We start from the raw sequence: 23,249 nt of genomic DNA on the forward strand, positions 1-23,249 counted from the left end.
TAGGTCCGTTCTTCCCCGCCATTACTCCTGTTACAAATAGCCCTCAGGTTTTTTTTATTGCGCTTGCGTTAATTGGCTGTGGCACGACGCATGCGCTTTGAGCCACAGAGGTTAAAAAAAAGTAATTTAGTCACTCATTATTTTTCTAATTGTTCATGTTTAATAGTGTTTCCCTCTCTAAATATAGTGTAATATTTTTAGGAATTAGAAATTAAAGTGATCTAAAAAAACTGGTTACTTTCAAACAAGAGTGACTGGCAGCAGAGCCAATCAGGCGCTTTAAAAAGAAAAAGAACTTCTCGCAAGCCAATCAGCAGCCTCCTCGGGGCGGAATTTACGCAACGCATTACGTTACGCTAAAATACGCTACCATAGACCAATCAGCATGTAGAATGACTGAAGCTATCCAATGGTTGCCAAGTAGGGGCGGAGTCTACCAATGCTAAACGCGAGGAGGCGGGATTAAAAAGCGGGGCCGGAGGTGGGGAGGCAGATACGCGAGTGAGCTAGCTCCTTTCTGTTCTCGACGTCGTTGGAGAAGGATCGCAGAAGCGTTTGCTGCCGCTCTCGCCATGTCGAAGTCAGAGGTAAGGGAGTCGCAGCCTCAAGATTGTGCTTTCTCGTTCTTCCCTGCTCCATTCTCCGTCCCTTCTTCCGGAGCTTCGCTCGATACGGCTCTGATAAGGACCCGTATTCGTGAATTCTGTAGTCTGCTCACTTTGGCTTGCTCCTTCCCACACCCCCCTTTTTCGGGGTCGCCATTTTGTAGGCCCAGCCGCCATGAACCTCCAGCTCTCCCTCGCGGCCCTCCACGATTTACAATCTCTTTGAATCGCATGGGCCCAGACCCTTTGACTCATTTCACTTCACCTCCCCTCGATCCGGGGCCTGTTTCGATTGCCTGGCGACGATTTTTTTTTCCGTTGGCTGTTCTCGGTTGTCGCTCGCCCTCTCTTTGTTGCGCATGCGCAGCATTTCCTTTCTCTCCCTCGCCCACCCGCAGCCTGTCGTCTGACAGGCCGGACCGTGCGGTAGCGCAGCGCTCGGGGCCCACTCTTTGTCCTCTGCTGTGGGCGTGGGGGGAGGGGGCGACACGTGTCCTTTAAAGCGAGGCGCCCTCGCTCCCCCGCCCACCGGCGACGACTTAACGAGCCTCCCTCTCCCCATCCTTTGTCTTGTGCTGTCTAGTCCCCCAAGGAGCCCGAGCAGCTTCGGAAGCTCTTTATCGGCGGCCTCAGCTTTGAGACGACGGATGAGAGCCTAAGGAGCCATTTTGAGCAATGGGGCACGCTCACAGACTGCGTGGTGAGTTCGGGGCCTTACCCGATCAGATCTTGGGGACAGATTCACGTGGGGAAGCAGGGTTTATTAACTCCTTTGTTGGAAGTGGCTCCCTTTTGAATTTGTGAGTGCCCAATTATCTCCTTCCATACCTAGAAGGCCTTTTTGTGCTTTCTATTAGCATTACTGCCTATTAACGTTGTGTTATGTGCTCCTCATGTCCCAGGTGATGAGGGATCCAAATACCAAGCGTTCCAGGGGCTTTGGTTTTGTTACCTATGCCACAGTGGAAGAGGTAGATGCGGCCATGAACGCCAGACCTCACAAAGTGGATGGCAGAGTTGTTGAACCAAAGAGAGCTGTTTCCAGAGAGGTAGGTTTCCTCACCTTTTGGAAGTCTTGATTAATAATGCAGATCAGGTTAGCCCTTTTTCCAGGCTTTAGGTATCTCAAGATCAAAAATTGCTTTAGTAGCAATTTCCACCATTTTGTTTTTTTCTTTGTCTCCTAGGACTCTCAAAGGCCAGGCGCCCACCTAACTGTGAAAAAGATCTTTGTGGGTGGCATTAAGGAAGACACTGAGGAGCATCACCTGAGAGACTATTTTGAACAATATGGAAAAATTGAAGTGATTGAAATCATGACTGACCGAGGCAGTGGCAAAAAGAGAGGCTTTGCTTTTGTTACCTTTGATGACCATGATTCTGTGGATAAGATTGTCAGTGAGTATCACAAATAGACTTGGAAGTAACCAAGCTTTGTAAATCTACTTTGTTGAGATTTTCAGCCATTTAGAGGTTTCTCATCAGAGCTTTTTTTTCCTTTAGTTCAAAAATACCATACTGTGAATGGCCACAACTGTGAAGTAAGGAAAGCTTTGTCTAAGCAAGAAATGGCCAGCGCTTCATCTAGTCAAAGAGGTAGATTTTCCAAACCACTTGGTTGGTGGTCATTTTATGCCTATTCCTTCCAGTTTTTAAATGTTTTTTGCTTTTTTATGTAGGTCGAAGTGGTTCTGGAAACTTTGGTGGTGGCCGTGGAGGTGGCTTCGGTGGAAATGATAACTTTGGCCGTGGTGGGAACTTCAGTGGTCGTGGTATGTTTTCACAATAAGCAAGTAGCAGTATTTATCCAGATGACTTTTTATTTTGTTAGTTTTAACTCAAAGCTTGGTGCGTGTTTGCTTCTGGTAACCATACTTACTATCTATTACTAAATTTCTGTCAGGCCTTTGCTGCCTAGTTGGTAGCATTCCTGTGATTTGTTCCCATTTTGGACTGTTATAGTTTATGGTCACCAGTATTTTTCTTAATTTGGTACCTAAGTTGATTATAGTAAATATGGCTTGGCTGGTTGAGGATGGCTAGATTTTTTTTTTTTTTTAAAGAAAAACTGGGTTTTATTGTTGTGTCCAACTGAATGCCCTTTTTCTTCCAGGTGGTTTTGGTGGCAGTCGTGGTGGTGGAGGATACGGTGGAAGTGGAGATGGCTACAATGGATTTGGAAATGATGGTATGTGCTCTTTATATTTATATTATATATGTTTATATTTTTAGATATAAGTTGGGTAAATGGAGGATTCTTGATTCTTGGCCCTTCCTCTCCCCCATTAGAACAGGCCTAGTTTTGCTTTTTTTTATTTTCTTTGGTTTTTTTTTTTCCAAGTGCTGCATGTGTTGAGCTTGACCTGATTTTTCCCAATATAACATGCATGCTGTGTATTGGCCTTGAGCCTTTAAGCTTGCATGGATTTTTTTGACTGTCAAATTTGTCTTACTGAGAAGAATTGTATTCTTCTGTAGGTGGTTATGGAGGAGGCGGCCCTGGTTACTCTGGAGGAAACAGAGGCTATGGAAGTGGTGGACAGGGTTATGGAAACCAGGGCAGTGGCTATGGCGGGAGTGGCAGCTATGACAGCTATAACAACGGAGGAGGCGGAGGCGGCTTTGGCGGTGGTAGTGGTAGGTATCAAGTAAACCCAAACAAGTGCTATGATGTGGTAGTCTAGATTAGTGTTGTAGTTTTTAAAAACATGATCTTGTTTTGGGGTTTGATGCTCTTTAACAGCATTGAACAAGTGCACTGCATGAAACCTGGTTTTCAGAAAGCTACCTCCTCCCAGCTTTAAGCTGGGCCGCCTCACTCCCTGCCTGAAGTTTAGATAAAGCTTACTGAATCACTTCCATAGCAAGTTTTAGTGTTTGGATTATTTTGGGTTCTTTGACCTAACATTTTCCAACAGTGTTAGGCAGTGGTAGTCTGATCAGATTATATATATAAATACACATCAGTTTTCCTCCTTAAAGCCCTGGAGAAAGTTATATTTTATTTACCCAGTGGCATTGTGACTGATTAGATTACCCAACCGGCTGTCTCATCCACTATGGAAAGGGAGTGCACAAAGGGCATGTAAGCTGTCAGTGACTCATAGAACTGTGGGAGGATGGCGATGATTTATTGACTTCTGGTTGCCTTCTAGTAACTAGCAGGGCACCTTTTTTTGTTCTAGGAAGCAACTTTGGAGGTGGTGGAAGCTACAATGATTTTGGCAACTACAACAATCAGTCTTCAAACTTTGGTCCCATGAAGGGGGGAAACTTTGGAGGCAGGAGCTCAGGCCCTTATGGTGGAGGCCAATATTTTGCCAAACCACGTAACCAAGGTAGAATGTTTGCTTTATAATTTTTAATAATTTGCCGCCCTCAAGTGAAGATTGAATAAGTAGGATTGAAGTAGCAAAAGCTGCTCCTGTACAACCTATAGTTCAGGTATTATGTTAAAGGGTCTATCCATAGTTTTGTCCACATGGGAAGTTTACCAACAAAGGTTAATAAAAAGCACTGAGCATTCTTTTACCCTTAGGGCTACAATCCCTAGAATTAGTAATTAGACCTGTGATTTCAGTTGGTAGTGAATTCCCTATGGAGAAAGTTCCATTACCAAAAGCACCTTTGAGCTCAAGACACTAGTGACTGGCCTAGAGTCACAGCGGTTAACTTGTTATATCCAAGGCATAACCCCAGAGCTAGTTCCTTATCCAGTGAATACTGGTATAGGTGAGGTTCTTAACCTGGCAGAAAAAATACTAGGAACTTGAACTAAAAGAAAGGTTTTGTTCCTAGGTGGCTATGGTGGTTCCAGTAGTAGCAGTAGTTACGGCAGTGGCAGAAGATTTTAATTACTATTAGGTAAGTATTAAGCTTTCTCGCCTCACACTTGAGCTTTACAGAAATGTAGCTAGCAGTGCAACATAGTTAACATTTTTAATTGCAGTAAATTTGTTGATGTTAATAATTCAGATCAGCAAAATCTATGGGGAACAAAACTTGCTATTGGATTATAGCTTTGAGTCTTAATATGTGTTTAGATTAACAACTTTATTCGTATTGTTCAACAGGAAACAAAGCTTAGCAGGAGAGGAGAGCCAGAGAAGTGACAGGGAAGCTACAGGTTACAACAGATTTGTGAACTCAGCCAAGCACAGTGGTGGCAGGGCCTAGCTGCTACAAGAAGACATGTTTTAGACAATACTTTTTGTGTATGGGCAAAAAAAACACCAGGACTGTATTTGTGACTAATTGTATAACAGGTTATTTTAGTTTCTGTTCTGTGGAAAGTGTAAAAGCATTCCAACAAAGGGTTTTAATGTAGATTTTTTTTTTTGCACCCATGCTGTTGATTGCTAAATGTAATAGTCTGATCATGACGCTGAATAAATGTGTCTTTTTTTAAATGTGCTGTGTTAAGTTAGTCTACTCGAAGTTCCCCTTAAACTGCCCCAACAAGCATGCAGTATCAAATTAGACCCAAGGTGATGGCAGGTCCCTTCTAAAAATAATACCTCATTGTGAATATTCCTATAGAGTCATTGTGCCTTTATTGATAAGTCTTGCCATGGTGAGACTGGCAGTTTATAGTGCTAAAACCTCTGACCCCATACTTAACCTCTAAAATCAAGAAATTTGTTTTCCCCTGCAATTTGGCTATTATGGATTCCTTAAACCCATAACACTTCCCACAAGGCTTCAGTTAAGATGTCCTTCAGCATTTGTGATCATTGGCAATGACTTAAACATTTTTGTTTGTGAAAATTCCCAAGGTCCCTTTATGTTGAGTCTGAATTTTCCCTTCCCCACCTGGCTTAGTAAAGCCTCACCCCAGTGAAGAGAAGGCCCTGGGAGGTGGAGGGGGAGTTTGGGGGCAAATCTCTTAACATTTCTCAGGCCATGTTCATGATTTGGTTTTGGGGCATGTAACTGGCTTGAGGCTTAAGGATCATTAAAGGAAAACTGCAGTGGTACAAGTTTTTCTACTTGCATTTCATTAGGATGGAGCTAACATTAGTAGGGTGGTCATCATAGGCTCATTCCTCAATGTCTGGGGGTCCCAAATTACTTTTTGGTTAAGTGGGGGAGGGTGGTCTTTAAAAGTAGCTGATAGCCCATGTTGAAACTGTATCAAAGCTGCAGTTTTCCTTTTAAGTGCAACACCCAGGCTCATCCAACTCGGGTGTCCAGTCACACAGTGTAGTATTGAGTTTGGGCCAGTTTCAATCCCATTTCCTAGAAGAGACATGCTCTTAAGGTCATTTCTTAAAGCCTTTTGGTTCCCTCATTTAGTCAATTTATGTTCTGTTTATCCCAGTGACTTTGTATCCTGTAGAATAGAAAAAAGCTTTTATTTACTAGGTCTGTGTATTCCATTCCATTGGTTTGTTATCCTATCCCTTAACTAATCTTTGGAAAGATGGGGGAGGAGGGGTGGGTGAATTGGGATGAGTTGGGAGGGGTGGGTGTGGGGGAGGGGGTGGGAAGAAGCATGGTTATGCTGTTAAAAGTTTTCTAGTCCCTTGGGTTTGATATTGGCTGAGTTTGCAATGGCAGGTGGAACCTTAACTGTTCAGGGAGTTTGCAGATACCTCAGGAATCCTGACAATCAATGGCTTTAAAGATCCAGGAGATGTTCAGCTACTAGGAACTGCTAGCAAGTAGAGCGCGAATGGCTCCGCGCTTAGACACTTGTGGTATGGAGTCAAGTGTACAGAGATAAGCCAGGGGCAGGCCTCGGCACGATCCCTGAAAGCTAGGAGGGAGAGAAGTTTCAGTGCCCATCGGAAGGAAGGAGGCAGACAAGAGTAAGGCACATCTGACTCTTAGGACTAGCAGTCAGAGCCAGAAGGAAAGGTTTTATTGCTATACTGGTAGGTAAGAACAGATTTTACTTATGTCCATATAGTTTGTCTGAAATTATAGTTGTTTTCTGTGTTTTTGTTTTGTTTTTTTTTGTTTTTGTTTTCTTTTTGCTGAAATAACATGTTGAGCCCAGCAAATAAAAATAGTCCAGTCTAGTCATGCTCATCTAGAGTCTTAAAACCCCTTTCCAGTGTCTTCACTTGCCCTGATGATGAAATCTAATGTAATTAATGCTCATGAGAAGCCAGTAGGCACTTTAAATCTTAACATAATTATAATGGTTGATTATCATGCTTGAAAGTATTGGCCTCTTGCCCTCTATCCCATTTCCCCTTCACAGTGGCTCACAATAATGCCTTAGGAACAACTTTTAAACATTTTTATTTTAAATTTTTTAATTTTTTGCAAAGGGCTAGCTGTGGGGGGAGGGTTGTATTCCATAAGGGAGGTGGGTGGGTGGGGTATTTTGAAATTGGCTTTAGCCTAGGGAGGAGGTAATACTGAGAGTTTCTTACTTTTCCAGGAAGCAAGTTGCTGTCACTACCTGTTCAGCCCTCTAAAAACTAGAGGCCTTTGGCGTATTTAAGTGGCTACTTAAAATGTAAGTTAGCTAAAATGTGAGTATTAAGGATGGGAAAATGAATGGAAATGTCGGGGGGGGGGTAGGGTTAGGATTCAGGGGATGTTTTCAATGCCAGCTTTCTCCATGAGGAAGCCAAGGCAATTATACAAGTAAATCCTCCAGGTTTTATCTGGGCAGGGTTAAATGGGATTTGAGGGTATAGGGTTTGTACATCCAGTAGGTTGAATGAAGTCTTTCCCTTTTGCAGGAGCATCATTTAAGATCCAGAATTGAAGCCACTTGTAAATTTGGCTGGTATGCAGCTGACTTGATTCTTGACTGCTGTGCAGCTCACTAATTTTTTAAGAATGGAAATGGTTCTAGTAAAATGTTTTTCAAACTAATTACCTGCCTCTTGTCATAATTTCAATCTCTATAGCACCTTCTGAACTAACTTGGAGAAGTTGACCCTATGTGACACTATGTAATATAATGCTAGTTTGGGGAAGGTTTAGGACCCCCTACTCGGAATAATAACTATATAGCCCTCTTACTATGTGCCGGGCACTGCAAAGCATTTCAAAATTATCTCATTTGCTCCTCCAAACAATCCCAGTGTGTAGGTGCTATTACCTCCATTTTGTAGATGGGTAAACTGAGTTGAAGTGACTTGCCCCAGTGACAGTTATTGTCTGAAGTGTCTTCTAGCTGGCTTTGAGAAATCATCAGCTTAGAACCACATAAGGGTAGGAAAGCAAAAGCCCAGCTTTCCTGGAATGAAAAGGTTGTCATCTGGATTGGCATTTTGCCTGAGGACCCCCCAGGTCTGAAGTGCTTTTAGTCTTTTGATCACATAGATAATCTAAGTAGAGACATAACTTGCTTGATGAGTAATAGCCTCACTCTTAAGAAATGGCACTTTTGTTTTGAAATGCAGTTTCCTGGCTCCAGGACCCAGATAGGTTAGGCTGGACTGATGAGCACAAATCTCACCGGAATGTATGTTGGGGTGGAAAGGTAGTTTTAATATTGGTCTTTTAACTCCTGCCCCCTACTCTCTTTGATAATCCCAACTCTATTTGGGGTTGTGAGTTTGAGCTCCCACTAACTAACGCTTAGCTTACTGGAGTCAGGTGGACAATGGCATCTGACTATAAAATATGTGCTCCTGAAACAAACGCGATTGTAGTCTAGGTTGTGAAATTGCTGCCTTTCCCTCATGATAGGACGTGGCAAGGATAGAAAGGTCCTAGAGTAAGAGCCCAAGGAGATTGGCCCTGGTTTCAAATTTTAGTAAGGTAATTGGAGCCCAGAGATTTGAAATAATAGGTTCCTTGATAGGCTCAGGTCTTCTGATAGACTTCTATAGAATCTTTATGGTTTTCATAAAATCGGCCCCATACTTAGATACAAGTTTTGGCCTCTATCCTACAGGCACGGTGAGCACCCAGCAAAGGTAGTCCTGGAGCCAATGTCTCCTGCTTCCAGGTCCTTACTTGGTCTAGCCATCTTTTACCCTAGGCTTTTTAACTTTCAAGGCCCTCAGCAGCCATTATCTGCCAAGCTCTTCTATCAACTTCATTTTTTTTCTTTGCTTTTTGGAGTGGGGGAAGGCAGGCAATTGGTGTTAAGTAACTTGGCCAAGGTTACACAGCTAGTGAGTGTTAGGGGTCTGAGGTCATTTGAACTCAGGTCCTCCTGACTCCAGGGCCATTGCTTTATTCACTGAGCCACCTAGTCACCCCTCTTCTATCAGCTTCAAAATAATCTGCCTTTGTTCATTGTTTCCTATGCCTTTTAATAGCTTTTCCCTGACCCACACCTAGTAGAATAATACTTTAAACCTCAAATCAGATGTTGCTTCCAAGAAGTTTTTATATCTCAGCATAACAGCCCTCCTTACCTCCACCCCCTTGGGTTTACATGTAGTTTATTTGTGCATCTATCTCCTTACTAGATTAAAGAGTGTATTGTGTCTCTGGTCTGTCTGCCAAAAAAGGGGTCCATTGCATAGACAGGTCCAGAAAAGTCCTTAGATCATTTATCTAGTTCACAGGCTAACTTGGCTTATTTTTTTTTTGCATCATGGATATGTACTCAGTGGGATTACAATGGACCAATTATGTTGAGATAGAAATGGAATTTTCTTCCCTCTATGGCACCCCAGGTTAAGAACCTCTATCAAGGTCTGAACCCAGGTCCTACCTATGCTAACTGGGGGCAGCTAGGTGGCACAGTGGCTAGAGCTCTGGGCCTAGAGACTGGAAGCCCGGTGTTCAAATCTCTCCTCAGACTGCATGACCTGGGCAAGTCACAAGCTTTGCCTCAGTTTCCTCATCAGTAAAATGGGGATAATCATATCTTCTGCCTAGGTTTGTGAGGACTACATGAGATGACACATAACACTATATAAATAATACTATTACTAATTGTGAACTATATGGCCCATAGTGCTACTTAAATGTTAGCTACTAATGACATTATACATGAAGACATTTTGCTTTTAGAAATTAGTAGGACAGAGACTTGGTCTTGAAGGCAGGTAAAGGATTTCCTTATCTGGGAGTTACCTATACTAATGAGATCACTGGTCCATTCACCAGTATCCTGGCGAATGACTAGCCCTTTAAATCAATGAAATCAGATTTCAGGAAGCTGAAGGTCAGGCTTTCTAAATAAACGCTCCCCCCACCACCGCAAGGTGCATCAGCTCCATAAATCTCAGATCTGAAACCACCAGTGCAGTGGAAGCTACCCAAATAGTTTCTGAATCACATTTCAATGGAAGTGAGCCCTTGCAGTTATCTAGTGTCTGAACCAACAGGTTAGGATTGCAACATGATGGATTTAGGGAACCCTGGAGCGTGTTGGTTAGAGATGGTGACTTTTGGGGGGATGGAGGAGAGAGAAGGTGAGATTTCAAGATTATAGATGGTCTAGCTCCATCCCCTGCTTTCTGAACCTGGTGGTCAATCTATTTTTTTTTTAAACAACTTGATCCTCATCTCCTATCCTGTTTAAGGTCTGGATCCTTTTGTCTAATTGCACTCTTTTTCTCCAATTCAAAACTTCCCTTTGGAAGGGCGGCCAGGTGGTTCAGCGAGTAAGAGCACCGGCTCCAGTGTCGGGATGACCTGGATCAAATCCAGGCTCAGATACTCAGCACCACACCCAGAAATAACTGGCCGTGTAACCTTGAGCAAGTTACTTAACCCCGATTGCTTAAAAAAAAAAAAACAACTTCCCTTTGGAAATGGGAGTTCACACTTGAACTACTTTTAATAAATTATTTTATTCCCCCTTCTACACTCCCTTCAAGTTCAACACCTCTACTTCAATTAACAGGTTCTCCTTTCTGCTTAATGACATTGTTAGTCTCTTCTGCTCTACCCCCAATATCCACCAGCTTTTTTGGGGGGGCTGGGGTAAGAGTCCATTTTGGCAGTTTGGGATCCTCTTAGGGGCCCTAAGTATTTCTATTGTCTCACTTTGCCAGTCTTTTCCCCCATCTCATTTTGTGTGCAATTGTCTCTTTATCATAAACAGAGCCCTATCTTTGGAACCAAGGTATATTCCTAGGCTACCTTTCTCTCCTGAAATTCTGAGTTAATTTGTACGAGAGAGTCAAGTAGTGTGTGAGAATTCAGGGAACACAGTCTTTGATCTAGGCCAAACAGATTTAGCAAACTTGTTATAAAGTGATGAGAATTTTATCACACCTTTTTCAGTAAGGATCAGTAGTAGTGCTGAGGCCTCCTTAAAATTTGCTTATTAGATCTGTTTGGGCTCTCTATTACAGCTAGGCTCTGGACTGATCTCATTAGATCAGGCTGGTGGATTTTCATAGATAGGGAAGGATAGGATATATTAGTGCCTTTTTCCTTCCCAATCCCTGATCCCCCCATTCCCCAACCCCAAGCTTTGGTAAAATCATCTGTCCTCTAGGGGGATATGTCCCTGGGAAGTGGGGAGATGGAAGAAGTATTACACCAACTGCAGTCCCCTGTACCAACAGGATTTTCTGGTCTGGAAGGTGCAGAGATCACAACTGCTGGAATCAAATCTGTAGAACCTACTATTCTCTTCCTTCTGTTATTGGGGAATAGAGACAAGGCCTGTTCTTCAGGATCAAACCAGTATCTTCTTCATTCATCTCCTAACCATTTCCTCACACCTCCACCCCTCCTTTATCCCCAGCAGCTCTGGGTTGTGAGTAGGCTCTGTGTTGATGCCCAGAACTGACAAAATTATACAAGTAAATGAAGACCAAATAAAGTTTTGTGTATCATGCTTTATCTTTCAAAGCTTCATTGGAGTCCTTGGAGGTAGAGGGGCTGTCTGGGGACCTGAAAGGAGGGGGCCTCCTAGGAAGAGAGTAGACAGCTTCCAGGCCTCCTATATACTCCAAACCAGGCTCTCCTGAAGTTACCACAATGCCATTCCTAGTTATACCCCTACCCTTCACTTCCCCAGAAATGCCCTTCTTTCTGAGCTCTCCAAATCAATTCAACTCTCCAGCCTCTGCCCTGACAGGCTAAGTTTGAGGAGCACCTTTCTGAGAAGCAAAGGCAAGGGGAAGAAAGAAATGTACACCTTACTACCTCCAATTTTTTTTTTTCCCTCCTAATTTCTCCCCCCGCTCTCCCATTCAGTCTGATGTCTCCATCTTGACCCCCCTGGGCACCAAGAAGATGGTGCCATCGGCAGCCTGTTGCAAGGCATATTCTTCTGGGGAGTAGCCATTGCCAGATTCATCACGCAGCCTCCGGAAGACATCTCGGTACAGCTCTGCCAGTTGCTGGCGCATGGCCCCCAGGGTCCGGTTGGCCTCCCCTCGGGCCCTGAGTAGCCGTTCCCGCTCATTGCCCAACCTCTCCAATTCTCGTTCTAACTGCACAATGGTCTCCAGCTTCCTTTTTCGACAGTTCTGAGCAGCCACCTTGTTCTTACCCCGCCGTCGGATGTCCCGGACCAAGGCAAGCTGGCTTTCACTCAGTGGATACCTAGCCACCAACTCATTAAAGTCATCCACAGGTAAGTTGACAATTTTCTCAGTGGGGAAGGGGATCTTCATGGCTAGAGCCCTACGTTCATCCCTGCTTCCTGACTCTCCTCGCCCTGAGGGTTTGGCCCTTCCAGGGCACATCGTGGGTTCAAAAGTCAAGTGGGTCTCCGGAGGTGGCAGAGCATAGTTGGAGTGAACTAGAGAGGTGGGCATGAGTGGATAGGGGTGCTCCACTGGGAACATCTCCACATACTCTCCTCTCTGTCTCCCAGCCTCTATCCCCTCCATCTCTAGGGACTCCGCATCACTGTAGTTGAGGGATAAGCCAGAGTCAGATTCAGGGTCTTCTTGAGGTTTGGTGGGTCCCACAGGCAGTCCCATGTCCAGCAGGGACAGGGACTTGGGGAGAGGTTCGCTGAGGAGTCCTGAGAGGGTCATGGGCTTGGAAATAGGAAGGGCCAGACTTCCATATGCATAGGCAGAGTCCGGAACCAGGGCAGAGGGTGGGGGGAAGTCCTGGTAGAGACTCTCATAGGGTGAGGTAAGGTGGTTGCCAGAGTCAGGGAGAATTGGGCAAGGTCCATAAGCAGAAGGAGGTGCAGGTCCAGAATATGGCACGGGGGACTCAAAGGTTGGCTCATTTTGGATATCCAGGCCCTATGGAAGGAAAGACAGGTCAGTTTACTGTGAAAGAAGCCCTGACCTTTCCCAAGAATGTCCATTTCTTTTGTGCTTGTCCCTGCCTCCATTTTACTATCCTCATATTCCCCGTACGTGTTCCCCCACTGATTACACACCGTTCCCCATTCCATTCAGCATCCCCCATTCTCTACACTCAACTTCCTTTCTGCTACACACAGCCCTTCATCACCTATATTCAGCCCCATGTCTTACATGCAACCTCCCTTCTCTATACTTATCCCCAATCCCACAGTGTCCTTTTGCCCACTATTCCTTTTCTTAGCTCTCCTATTCCTATACTCAACCCTCAGCCAATGTCACCTATAATCACCCCCCATTTCCTTATACTCAGCTTTCTTCTCTCTGGGCTTAGCTCTGGATTGTCCACACTTGGGCTTCCCAAGTGTTACACCCAACCTCACCCCCTGGTGTATAACAGTCCAGCTTCCTAGCCTGCCCAGAACACACATCCAGGCACTTTCTCCAGGGAGTTGGGCAGGAAAGGCTTCTATAGGGTGAGCTCTCTTCCAAACCAGACTCCTATAAGCATTGGCAATCCACAGAAAGGAAGTAGCACGCTTGTAGTATATTTTACCCACTACTAATTGGTATGTTTCTGGGAGGAAATGTGGGGTGTAGGGAATAGGGCAGGATGGGATAGAGATCATATCGAGACCCATATTTTCTTCCTGGAAACTGGAGGCCAGCACCACAAGAGAGGCTCTCCATAAGTATCTATGTATGCCCAGCCCCAACACACACACTCCTTCTAGCCTGTAGAAAGGCTAGGGAACACTTGGGGGAAGGACAGAAAGAGATGAGGGAGAAACAGAAATTAGGAAGATGGGAGATGAGAACCAGGGAATGGGAAGAAACTCTGAAATTCCCTCATCTTTTCTTAATCTGTTGTCATTCCCCTTCTACTTCTGCCTGACAACCCTTAATACAGCTCTTTGTGCACATCAAAATTTCCAAACTTTCCATCCCTCTGTTCTTTCCCAGACACCATAACCCTCCCTTCCTCATCTTGACTCTTTGGTGAATCATTTCAGCCCCAGACTATCTTCTTCTCTAGAGTCCCCTTATTGTCTTTATCTTTTTGTCTGATTGTACATTTTGCCCTGCCAAACCTCAGCCGTGGGTTACTCTCACCTTCCACTGCTTTCACTCCTACCCATGTGCTGAAGCACATGAACAAAGCTGGAGAAAATCATGAAATTGTGTTGACTGGGTCCTCTACAAATTTATGTTATGTAATCTCAACTGGGCTCTCGCTGTGGCAAGGCAATCTTTTTACACTTTCTTAAACTATTTTCCTATCTCAATCATCACGGTGATTTTTCTAAATCTTTTCATCCCTCCTGAAGCCACCTGTGGCTCTCTAATCTGAGAACCTTTGCCTCGTATTTCATTGAAAAAATTGAGGTTATTCATGGCGATCTCCCTCTTCTGTGCTCTTCAGAGGAGGTCCATCTCCTTGTCAAAGCAAACCATTCTACATGCACAAGTGATGCTATTCCATCCTGTCTTCTCCTCTCTCATCCTTACTCTTTCACTTATCTCTCCCTGTCTATTGGTTCCTTCCCTACTGCCTACAGACATGGTCACGTCTCCGCCATCCTCAAAAAATCCTCACTGTCTATCCCCACTATATCTTTCTCTTCCCTTTTAGGGCTAAACTCCTTGAGAAGACCATCTACAGTCGGCGCCTCCATTTCCTTTCTTCTCACTCTCTTCTTAATGCTTTAAAGTCTGGATCTGACCTCATCATTCAACTGAAACTGCTCTTTCCAAAGTTACCATCTCTTAATGACCAAATCTAATCGTGTTTCCTCTCTCCTCATCCTTCATGACCTCTCTTTGACCTTTAATGTCATCTATCACCCTCTTCTCCTGAATATTCTCTTCTCTTTCTGGGTTTTGATGACATTGCTTTCTCCTAGTTCTCTTCCTACCTATCTGACTGCTCCTTCTGAGTCGCTGGATCCTCTTCCAGATCACACCCTCTAACTGTGGGTGTTCTATAGGGCTGTGACCTGGACCCTCTTCTCTTCTCCCTCTGTACTGTTTTGCTTGGTGATCTCATTAGCTCTCATGACATTAATACCTTTATGTGGGTGTTCTTCGAATCTTTTTATCTATCCCTACGTCTTTGCTGACTTCCAACATGGCATCTCCAACTGCCTTTTGGATATCTCCAACTGGATGTTTTGTAGATATCTTAAACTCAACATGTCTAAAACTGAATTCCTTATCTTTACCCCCAAGCCTTCCCTTCTTCCTAACTTTCCTGTTACTGTCAAAGGCACCATGAAGTCACCCAGGCTTGCAACTTCAGTATCATCTTTCCTCAATTCCCATGCACCTCTCCTCCCCAAAACACACATACTCCCAATCCAATCTGTCCTATCAATTTTACTTTTGTAACATCTCCCCCTGTGCCTCCTTCCCTCACCACCCTCTTGTAGGCTCTCATCAGCTCCTATCCAGACTTTTACAACTGCCTGCTGATAAGTCTCTCTGCCTCAAGTCTCTGCCCACTCTAGTCCAACTTCCACTCAGTTGTCCAATTGATCTTCCTTAAGCATACTGGGCCTCCCCCTCGCCATTCCATTCAATCAGCTCTACTGACTTCCTATCATCTCCAGGATTAAATATTAAATTTAAAGTCCCTCATAACCTGACCCTTCCTACTGTTCCATTCTTCTTACATCTTTCTCCCTTTCATGTTCTGTTATTCAGTGACACTGTAGTCTTTGTTGTTTCTCGAACAAAACACTCCATCTCCCAACTCCATATATTTTCATTCTTGGCCCTACCTCCCTTCCAGCCCCCCCAGTGGAATTCGTTCCTTCCTCATCTCCATCTGCCTCTTTCAAGTCCCAGTTAAAATCCCACCAACAAAAAACCTTTCCCAAGCCCCCTAAATGTTAGTGCCTTCTCTCTGTGATTATCCCCAATTTGTCTTGCATGTATCTTGTCTCTCCATAGTTATTTGCAGGTTATCTCTTCCACTTGACTGTGAGCTCCTTGAGGGCAGCAACTGATTTTCACATTTTTCTTTTGGTCTTTCTTTGTATCTTCAGCATTTAGCACAATGCTAAATTTAGTATTTAGTAAATGTTTAATACATGTTTGTTGACTGAACAACTGACTGAAGACTCTGAAATGATAAAGTCTAAAGGCAAGAAGTTTGGGGGAGTAGGTAGCATATAGGATAGGACAGAAAATATGGCCTATTCACTGAATTCTGACTAAAGCAGGGGCCCTTAACCTGGGGTCCAAGAACTTTTTAAATAAAAATTTGGATAAATTTATTTCATTATAACTGATTTCCCTTGCAATGCTATAGATATTTTATTTTACGTATTTAAAAACATGATTCTGAGGAAGGTTTCACAGGCTGCACTGCACTACCAAAAGGGTCCTTGACACAAATAAAAGGGTAAGAAGGATCCCTGGACCTTTAAACAAGAATGCAGATAAAGAGGCAGCTAGGTGGCGCACTGGGCTGAGCACTGGGGCTGGAAGGCCTGAGTTCATATTCAATCCTAGATACTTGCTTGATGTGTGACCCTGGGCAAGTCCCTTAGCCTTTGTCTGCCTCAATTTTCTCATCTGTAAAATGGGGATAATATTAGCACCTGTCTTCCAGGGTTATTGTGAAGATGAACTGAGAATATTTGCAAAGCACTTTGTAAACCTAAATGTACTACTTAAATGCTAGCTACATTATTACTATTGTTGTTAATTACAAGAGATACTGAGTTCAGCATCAAAGGAAGGCTCACCCAAAACAGTGAGTTTGTGGAATCTTTTGGGGGAATTTTAAAATTTAAAAGAGATCCTCATTGTTCTAAAATGAGGCAGAATTCCACTGTCTCTGGAATCAGAAGACCTAGTTTCATAACAAGCCTACTTGTGTGATCTTGGTCAAGTCAGCCCCCCTGGGTTTCAGTTTTCTCATCTGTAAAATAAGTAGGTTGGTCCAGAGGTGTTTTCCAAGTCTAGATCTACGATCCTATAATCCTGTGGAATCGTGTGTGTGTGTGTGTGTGTGTGTGTGTGTGTGTGTGTGTGTGTGTGTGTAGGGGGTGTCAAATCTCTCCTTCTATGGTCAGATTCTTTTGGGACAATTCTGCCAACTGGTTAGGAGTGGAAGGCAGTTTGGTGGAGGTGGTCTGAGATAGAGAAGCAGGTCCTGTGATCCCATGAGGGACCCCTGGATCTTATCATGCAGCTAGTTTTATAAGATATGAGAGCAGAGAATGAGGCAGGACATTTTAGGGTTGGATTATCATCTGGGTTTAGAAACCTAGAATTTAGGGAGATGGAGGTGTGATGGGGGGAGGCATTGGTGACCTAGAAGGGGAAGGAACAGAAGAATGGGGCATTTAGAAGAGAGGGATATATTGGGGGAGAAGGGAGGAGGAGGCCAGAACTGGGGAAAAGAGAAATAGGTCTGGAAAAGGATAATGCTGGGAGGTGAGAGATGGGGAGAGTCAGAAAAGGGCAAAGAATTGGAGGTGAAGAGCCCTGGGGCAATCCTAGACTCTGGAGGATCAGAGAGAGCAATTTCTTCCTGCCCTTCCTTCCATCTGTCTCTCTCCCATCTGCCAGCCAGTCCAAGCAGGGATGCAGTCAGCCTGCTATGAGAACTGCCCCCAGCCCATGGCCAGCGGCCACCCCAGATCCCTACCCAACTAGGGACAAAGAAGTCATTGTTCTGTTCAACAGATGCCCCTTTGTCTGACCAGCAGGAGGAGGGGACCCCTGCATCGTCCTCCCTCAAAGGCCCCAGACTCTGTTACCTGGGAGAAGGGGCACGGGTGAGAAGAGGGGTAAGGGTAGACTAAGGAGGGGGAGGTTAAGGAGGTGAGAGGATGCAGGAAGTAAAAAGGTATGGGGAGGGGGATTAAGTAGGGGAGCAGAAGAGGAAGACTGACTGGAGGAGAAAGAAAGAGGAGAAAGGAGGTGAGCAAATGAGACAGGGAAATGGGAGAAAGCAGTGGAGAGAGCCTATTTCCCTCCCCACCCACAGCTACCCCCTTTCTGTCCCCACCCCGCTTCAGTATCTCCTCCCTTGTTTACCCAGCCCAAAGCCCTCCCTCATCCCCACCTCCAGACCTGGGCATGTCTGATTTTTTACCTGATCTCCCATTCAGGCCTACTGCTGCAACCACTCCCTTCTAAGGGCCTGCATTTCCTGGTCCTTCTCTCCAGACCCCTGGCCACCCCTGCTGTCCAGTCTGTCCTTCCCCTTCTCACCTGCAGCTCTGTGATAGACATAATTTCCTGCCAGGTCAGCTCCATCTCTCCCAGCTCTGGGCCAGTAAGCAGCGTAGCCCGGTTCCTGCTCTGCTGTGGAGGACACGGGGGCATCCTACCAGGCCAGGAGCCAAGGAAGGCTCCCCCCAGGCCTAGGTCACCCAAGTAACCTGAAATGATAAAGCAAGAAGGTGAGAATCTCACCTACCAGAGTACATTCTGTCCCTCCACCAGCTTGTATGAGAAGGGGCAGTCTCAAGTCCCAATTCTCTGACTTCTGAGAGATCCCCTGAGGGGAAAAGGCTTCATTTGACCACCTAGTTTTACAAGCTGGGAAGTCCTGAGATTTTGGGGTTTTTTTGCTAATTTTTTTTCAAGGGGGGAAGGCAGTGCAATTGAGATTAAGTGACTTACCCAAGGTCACATGGCTAGTAAGTGTTTAGTGTCTGAGGCCCAGGTTGAACTCAGGTTCTCCTGGCTCCAGGGCCGGTGCTCTACTCATTGGCACCTAGCCACCCCTACCTTCCTCTTGTTAAAAACAAATTCTTTGTCTTTGGAGAGGCAGTAGCAGGTCCTTGACCTTCCCTAGGCTAAAGACCTCTCTTCTATTCCTCCTCACTCCCCAAAACCACGTCCACAAACCAGGACTCCAGGGTTTTTTCTCTGGGGCAACATCAGGAATTTATTTCTCTTCCCCATGTTGCCTCTCACTTCCTGGATCTTAACCTTTTTCTTTCTAAGACATGTAAGAACCTTGAGATCCTTAAAGGGCAGTGCCACGGAAAGAGTCAACCACCTCAACCCCAGGCCTGGTCCTTGATAATAGCCTTAGGTTCTCCTATTTCCCCACCCTAGCTCCTCCTGTCTGGGGGAGATAAGAGGTTATCAGCCCTAGGGCAAAGAGGAGAGTAGGAAAGGAAGATAGGGTTTCTAGGCATAACCTCTGTGCCTGTGGCCCCAAGGGGTCATTTTATCCATTCCCCAGCCCACACAAACAGCCTTCTTTCTAAACTGATATCTTTTTGAAGCAAAGCTGCTTCCGGTTTTCCTTCTTCATTCTTCTATCCCCCAGCTCTGCTTATTCAGAAGCTCTTCTTACTTTTTACCCTTAATACTTTCTTCACTATGGTATTTCCAATTATTCCATCCATTGCTCATCCTTTTTGGAGACCATTCCCAATCTGCTTTTCTCTAGCCAACTCAGCCCTCTCCTCCCCATCCCACATCCCTTTTCTCCTCATCCTTTCTCTAATGGGAGTGGTAGGTCGAGGTGAAGAGGAGATTTGAGAAGAGGTAGTTGAGAATGGGTGGGAGGAAGAAAGTTGTCCTATATTCTAAAAGTTGTCAAGACAGCCCCCCCATCACCTTCATTGGGTTCTCCCCAGACTCAAGCAATAAGAAACAAGAAGAAACTTGAGCAGAATGGGTTTGAGGGAGACATTGAGAGGGATCTCTTCATCATTTAGAGTCAGAGATGTAGTGGCAGCAAGGAGAACGGAGGACAGACTCCCTTTTCTTAACAATCCTTTAGCATAGGAGAAACCCTCAATAGGTTCTGAAGATAGAAATGCTCTAATGATCTCAGCAATATGTATGACCTTAGAAGATGACATGGCTAATCAACCGTGGTTAATTAACATAGACTCTACTCTTTAATTAGGCACATAAACTTAGAGAGTGGTATTCAAGAACCCAATTTAGTGAGAACTAGAAAAGGAGCTTATCTATGCAGAAGGTATTGTTAAGGTTTATTAATGATATTAATAAAAGTAGGAGAATTATTTGTAACATTATTAACAATAATGCCCACAAACATGAAGATCACCCCAATGTCCTTACCTTCTTCCCCTATTGACTTTCTCTACTCACATTCCTCTCTTCTAGTATCCCTCATCCCCCGCATCATGGAAGAGGCCTTACATTTGTCATCTGGTCCAACCCTCTTCTTTTATAATGGAGGAAACTAATGACTAGAGAGAGCTTAGATTTGCCCAAGCTCACACAGTTAGCAGTGGAAAAATCTGGGATTTGAAAACTGTCCCTGTGACTCCCCATCCATTGTTCTCTTTACCTCCTCACTGCTCTCCTCTAAGTACTTGTACCAATACCACTGCCTCCCTCCCAACGTCTCCCCACAAGGCCATGGTGTACATAGGCCTGACCCTGGAGAAATGCCTACTTGGGTTCAGTCTGGGTGTAGTCATAGGATGAATCCCTATGTGTCCCAGGGCCAAGTGGGTGGGGTGTTTGTGTTCTGTTCTTGATGCCATTTCGACACCGGAACCCCCAACCTCTGGCCCCCTACTTTGGGTTCTGGCCGGAAATTGTGTAAAAGCAAAGTGAATGAAGAACATTCGCTCCTGAGTCCCTTTAAGGGAGGGGTGGGGGAGGCTCTTACTTCATAGATTTGCCCCCTCTTTCCCTTAACCTACCCCCAAGCTAACCCTGACTGCTTCTTTCTTTCTCTCCCTCTCACCCTCTCTTGGAAGGGGCTTCTGCCCTCACCCCCTTTCAGGGTGTCCTCAGGCAGATGACCTGAGATCTGTTTTCCTCTCTATCAGTAACTGCCCATACGAGCTTGGGCCGGTCATTGAAAGCCTCTGACTCTCTGTTGCCTCATCTTTAAATGCAGATAGTCCCCTATGTGTAAAAAGGCATGATGTCTTGAGGTCCTTTTGAGACCCAAGATCTATAATTTTCTTTCTCCCTTGGCCTTAGAATCCTTTCTCTTTTCACCCCTTTTCCTGAGATTCTGTATCCCCAACTCCTCAGGAAAGTAGGAACATAGGTTAGTTCTGAACCATTTCTGGAAGGGAAAATTAAGGGATTTGTGCCAGGGGGTGGGGAAGGGGTAATGTACTCTTCCCCCTAACCTGATGATGGTCAAGAGCCCCCTCAAAACTATCTTTGTCCTCACTGGCCCTTAGGGCTCCCTATTCAGGAAACAGCTGTTTGAGACCCAGTAGAGTAGGAAGAAAAGAGGAGTGGATAGATGTTGAAAAAGATCACTCTGAGAAGAAAGGGTATGGGGTACTCTGGAGGAGAAGGCTAAGGATTAGTGGGGAGACACTGGGAAATATCTGTGACTATAACATAAAATGAATTCCATAGAAGTGCCTTTGAATTGATTTCTTGGTGATTTTCACCTGAGGGAAGACTCCTGAGGGAAATCTCCCTCTCTCCTTACCATTTTCCAGGTGGTCATTCAATTGTGCATACAGCTTCTGTCTAGGGCCATTTTTTTCCATCCTCCTGCCTCCATGTTGAGTGGTCTCTTTCTTAGCCCATGCAAATAGAAGTTAAATATATCCAGCAGAATACAGAGATTTCTAAGGATGGAAACACCTTTCCCCTCAGACTACCCTTTCTCTCCCCCAACTCTTTTGAGTTCTGCTCTAAACATTCTTAACGGGATCTCTAAGCACTTACAGAAACTTCTTGGAGGAGATGAGGAATAGAGAACGAGGATCCAAGACCTCAGAAATGAAAGTGATGAGGAAAGGAGGGAAAAACACCCAAATCTTGCTTCCAAGGGTTTCCATTCTGCTCTAGAACCCACGTATCCTTGAGTTCTGGTCTTCCTGATATGTGTTTCTTGGTTTCAAGGTCTCTTTTTTTGACCCTCTTTTGGCCTCTCAGTTAGGAGGTGTGCTTACCTCTAGTGGTGGTGGTGGTCAAGAAAAGTTGGCTAAAACTCAAGAGAAAAAGAGACAGAAGAAAGAAAGGAGATAAAACAGGACCAACCCAGAGAGAAAGGGCTAGAAAGGAAGAGTTTGGTGATCAGGACAGGACTCTGTTCCTTGGGAGCTTCAGTAACTCAGACGTGTGTGTATGTGTGTATAGGGAGAATGTAAGCATAGCTGGGGAAGGGGGGGCCGAATACTATCCAGTCTGTCTGTCTCTTCTGCAGCTTCCACCCTGCTTATTCCTTGGGGAAGCAGTGAGAAGAGAAGGTAAGGGAGGAAGCCCTTTGCTCCCCATAATGCTCACTTTCCCCACTCTAGTCTCTCTGACCCCAAGTCAGGCTCCTCTCTGAAAAAAAATCACTTTCCTCTTTCTCCTTTCACTCTTCATTTCTAATTCTGAATCTACTTTTCTCCATCTTTCCAAAGGGACAAAGAGTAAACTGAGGCAGGGAACTAGACATTCTGAGCAGACTCATCCTCTGCACTTCTTCCATATACTTTCTTCTGCCACACATACAACACCCAAATTTAACCTATTAGGAACCTTGGGCTGGGCAGGGCAGTGATGTGACTATGTACATATGTATATATACGTGAATGGATGGATGAGTGAGAGGAGAAGAATGGTCCATACTGAGGCCTCTCACTTCTTCAGGTGTACCTAGTAGGACGTGAAGACACCATTATTCCTAGTTTTGCCCAGTTATCCCCATTTCTTCCTCCCTTGTTTCCCTCAGGCCTCTCCAAACCTTTTTGGCCAATCCCTCAAATATTCCATCCCTCTTTCTATTTCTTGAGACATCTTCTGTCTTTGTGTACTCTGTCATGTGAGGATCTCAAAGTGTGTAACCTACAACCATCTGCTTTTCCAAAGACATTTCTTGACTCAAAGATCTGATCCCAGGATTTGGAAGAGGCAGAGATTCTCCTGGAAAGTGAAGAATTCTTCTTACCCTAATTTCTGCAGCAGAATCCCCCTGTCAGGCCCTTACCTGTGGCAGTGTCCTGGCAGTGGAGAGAGGGAGAAGAGATGTCTCTCTTGGTAGTTCTGTCTCTGAGAAGGCAGAGAGCTAGGGAGGACCCCACTGATGTCAATGGGAGGACAGGTGGAGATCTGTTCCTTGCAGCATATCCAAGGGCTGGGTTCAAGGGCTCAGGCCGTAAGCCAGAGGATCCCAAGGCAGCTGAAACCTCCTCTCCAAACCCCCAGGCTGTGGGTTATCTGTCCCTCCTCCCAACCTCCCCTTTCTCCCTGGGCCCTCCTCTCCTCCTGCCCCTTCTGGCTGACAGAGGAAACTTGAGCCCTGTGTGGTTTCTGCCCACACCTCCCACTCCACCCCCCTGCCCCCACTTACTGGGCAGACAGGGGTGCTGAGGGCCAGGCATACACGCTCCCTGCCCACCAGGCCTCAGTTTCTCCCATTTTATGTATATACTAGATTCTAACTGTGGAAGCTTCATCTGAAAATGACCTACAAGCCCTTATACTGATACTGAGTAACAGAAATGGAGGAAGCCTCAAAGACCTGGCAATGACCCACCTGTCCAGCTTCCTGTTCTGCTGGGCAGGTGGA

At 45.0% G+C, this 23,249-nt stretch overlaps 2 protein-coding genes across 5 annotated transcripts; one reads left to right on the forward strand and one right to left on the reverse strand.

The window, feature by feature from the left end:
• The first annotated feature begins 436 nt into the window (after positions 1-436).
• On the forward strand, positions 437-7,439 carry HNRNPA1 (heterogeneous nuclear ribonucleoprotein A1). 3 transcript variants are annotated; one of them, XR_011170940.1, is made up of 12 exons: positions 437-587; positions 1,189-1,305; positions 1,508-1,654; positions 1,793-2,003; positions 2,109-2,201; positions 2,285-2,377; positions 2,719-2,793; positions 3,084-3,242; positions 3,791-3,943; positions 4,404-4,469; positions 6,997-7,074; positions 7,304-7,439. XR_011170940.1 is itself a non-coding variant. In XM_069101288.1 (11 exons), exons 1-10 carry the CDS (start codon positions 573-575, stop codon positions 4,457-4,459), a joined length of 1,119 nt encoding a protein of 372 aa, XP_068957389.1. In that variant the 5' UTR covers positions 437-572; the 3' UTR covers positions 4,460-4,469; positions 4,679-5,014. The 3 variants fall into 3 exon arrangements, 2 of the variants coding, with proteins under 2 accessions (XP_068957389.1, XP_068957390.1); XM_069101288.1 differs by lacking the exons at positions 6,997-7,074; positions 7,304-7,439 and adding an exon at positions 4,679-5,014; XM_069101289.1 differs by lacking the exons at positions 3,084-3,242; positions 6,997-7,074; positions 7,304-7,439 and adding an exon at positions 4,679-5,014.
• Positions 7,440-11,216: 3,777 nt separating this feature from the next.
• Positions 11,217-23,012, reverse strand: NFE2 (nuclear factor, erythroid 2). 2 transcript variants are annotated; one of them, XM_069101134.1, is made up of 3 exons: positions 22,668-23,012; positions 17,990-18,159; positions 11,217-12,697 (listed from the first exon to the last, which is right to left on the reverse strand). In XM_069101134.1, the coding sequence occupies exons 2-3, from the start codon at positions 18,101-18,103 to the stop codon at positions 11,684-11,686; spliced, it is 1,128 nt and encodes a 375-aa protein (XP_068957235.1). In that variant the 5' UTR covers positions 18,104-18,159; positions 22,668-23,012; the 3' UTR covers positions 11,217-11,683. The 2 variants fall into 2 exon arrangements, with proteins under 2 accessions (XP_068957235.1, XP_068957236.1); XM_069101135.1 differs by lacking the exon at positions 22,668-23,012 and adding an exon at positions 18,404-18,757.
• Between the last annotated feature and the right edge of the window lie 237 nt (positions 23,013-23,249).

This window comes from Petaurus breviceps, unplaced genomic scaffold, assembly GCF_028583685.1.
Source record: "Petaurus breviceps papuanus isolate PSGF00001 unplaced genomic scaffold, PetGlider_PUasm1.0 454, whole genome shotgun sequence".
Taxonomy (NCBI): Eukaryota; Metazoa; Chordata; class Mammalia; order Diprotodontia; family Petauridae; genus Petaurus; species Petaurus breviceps.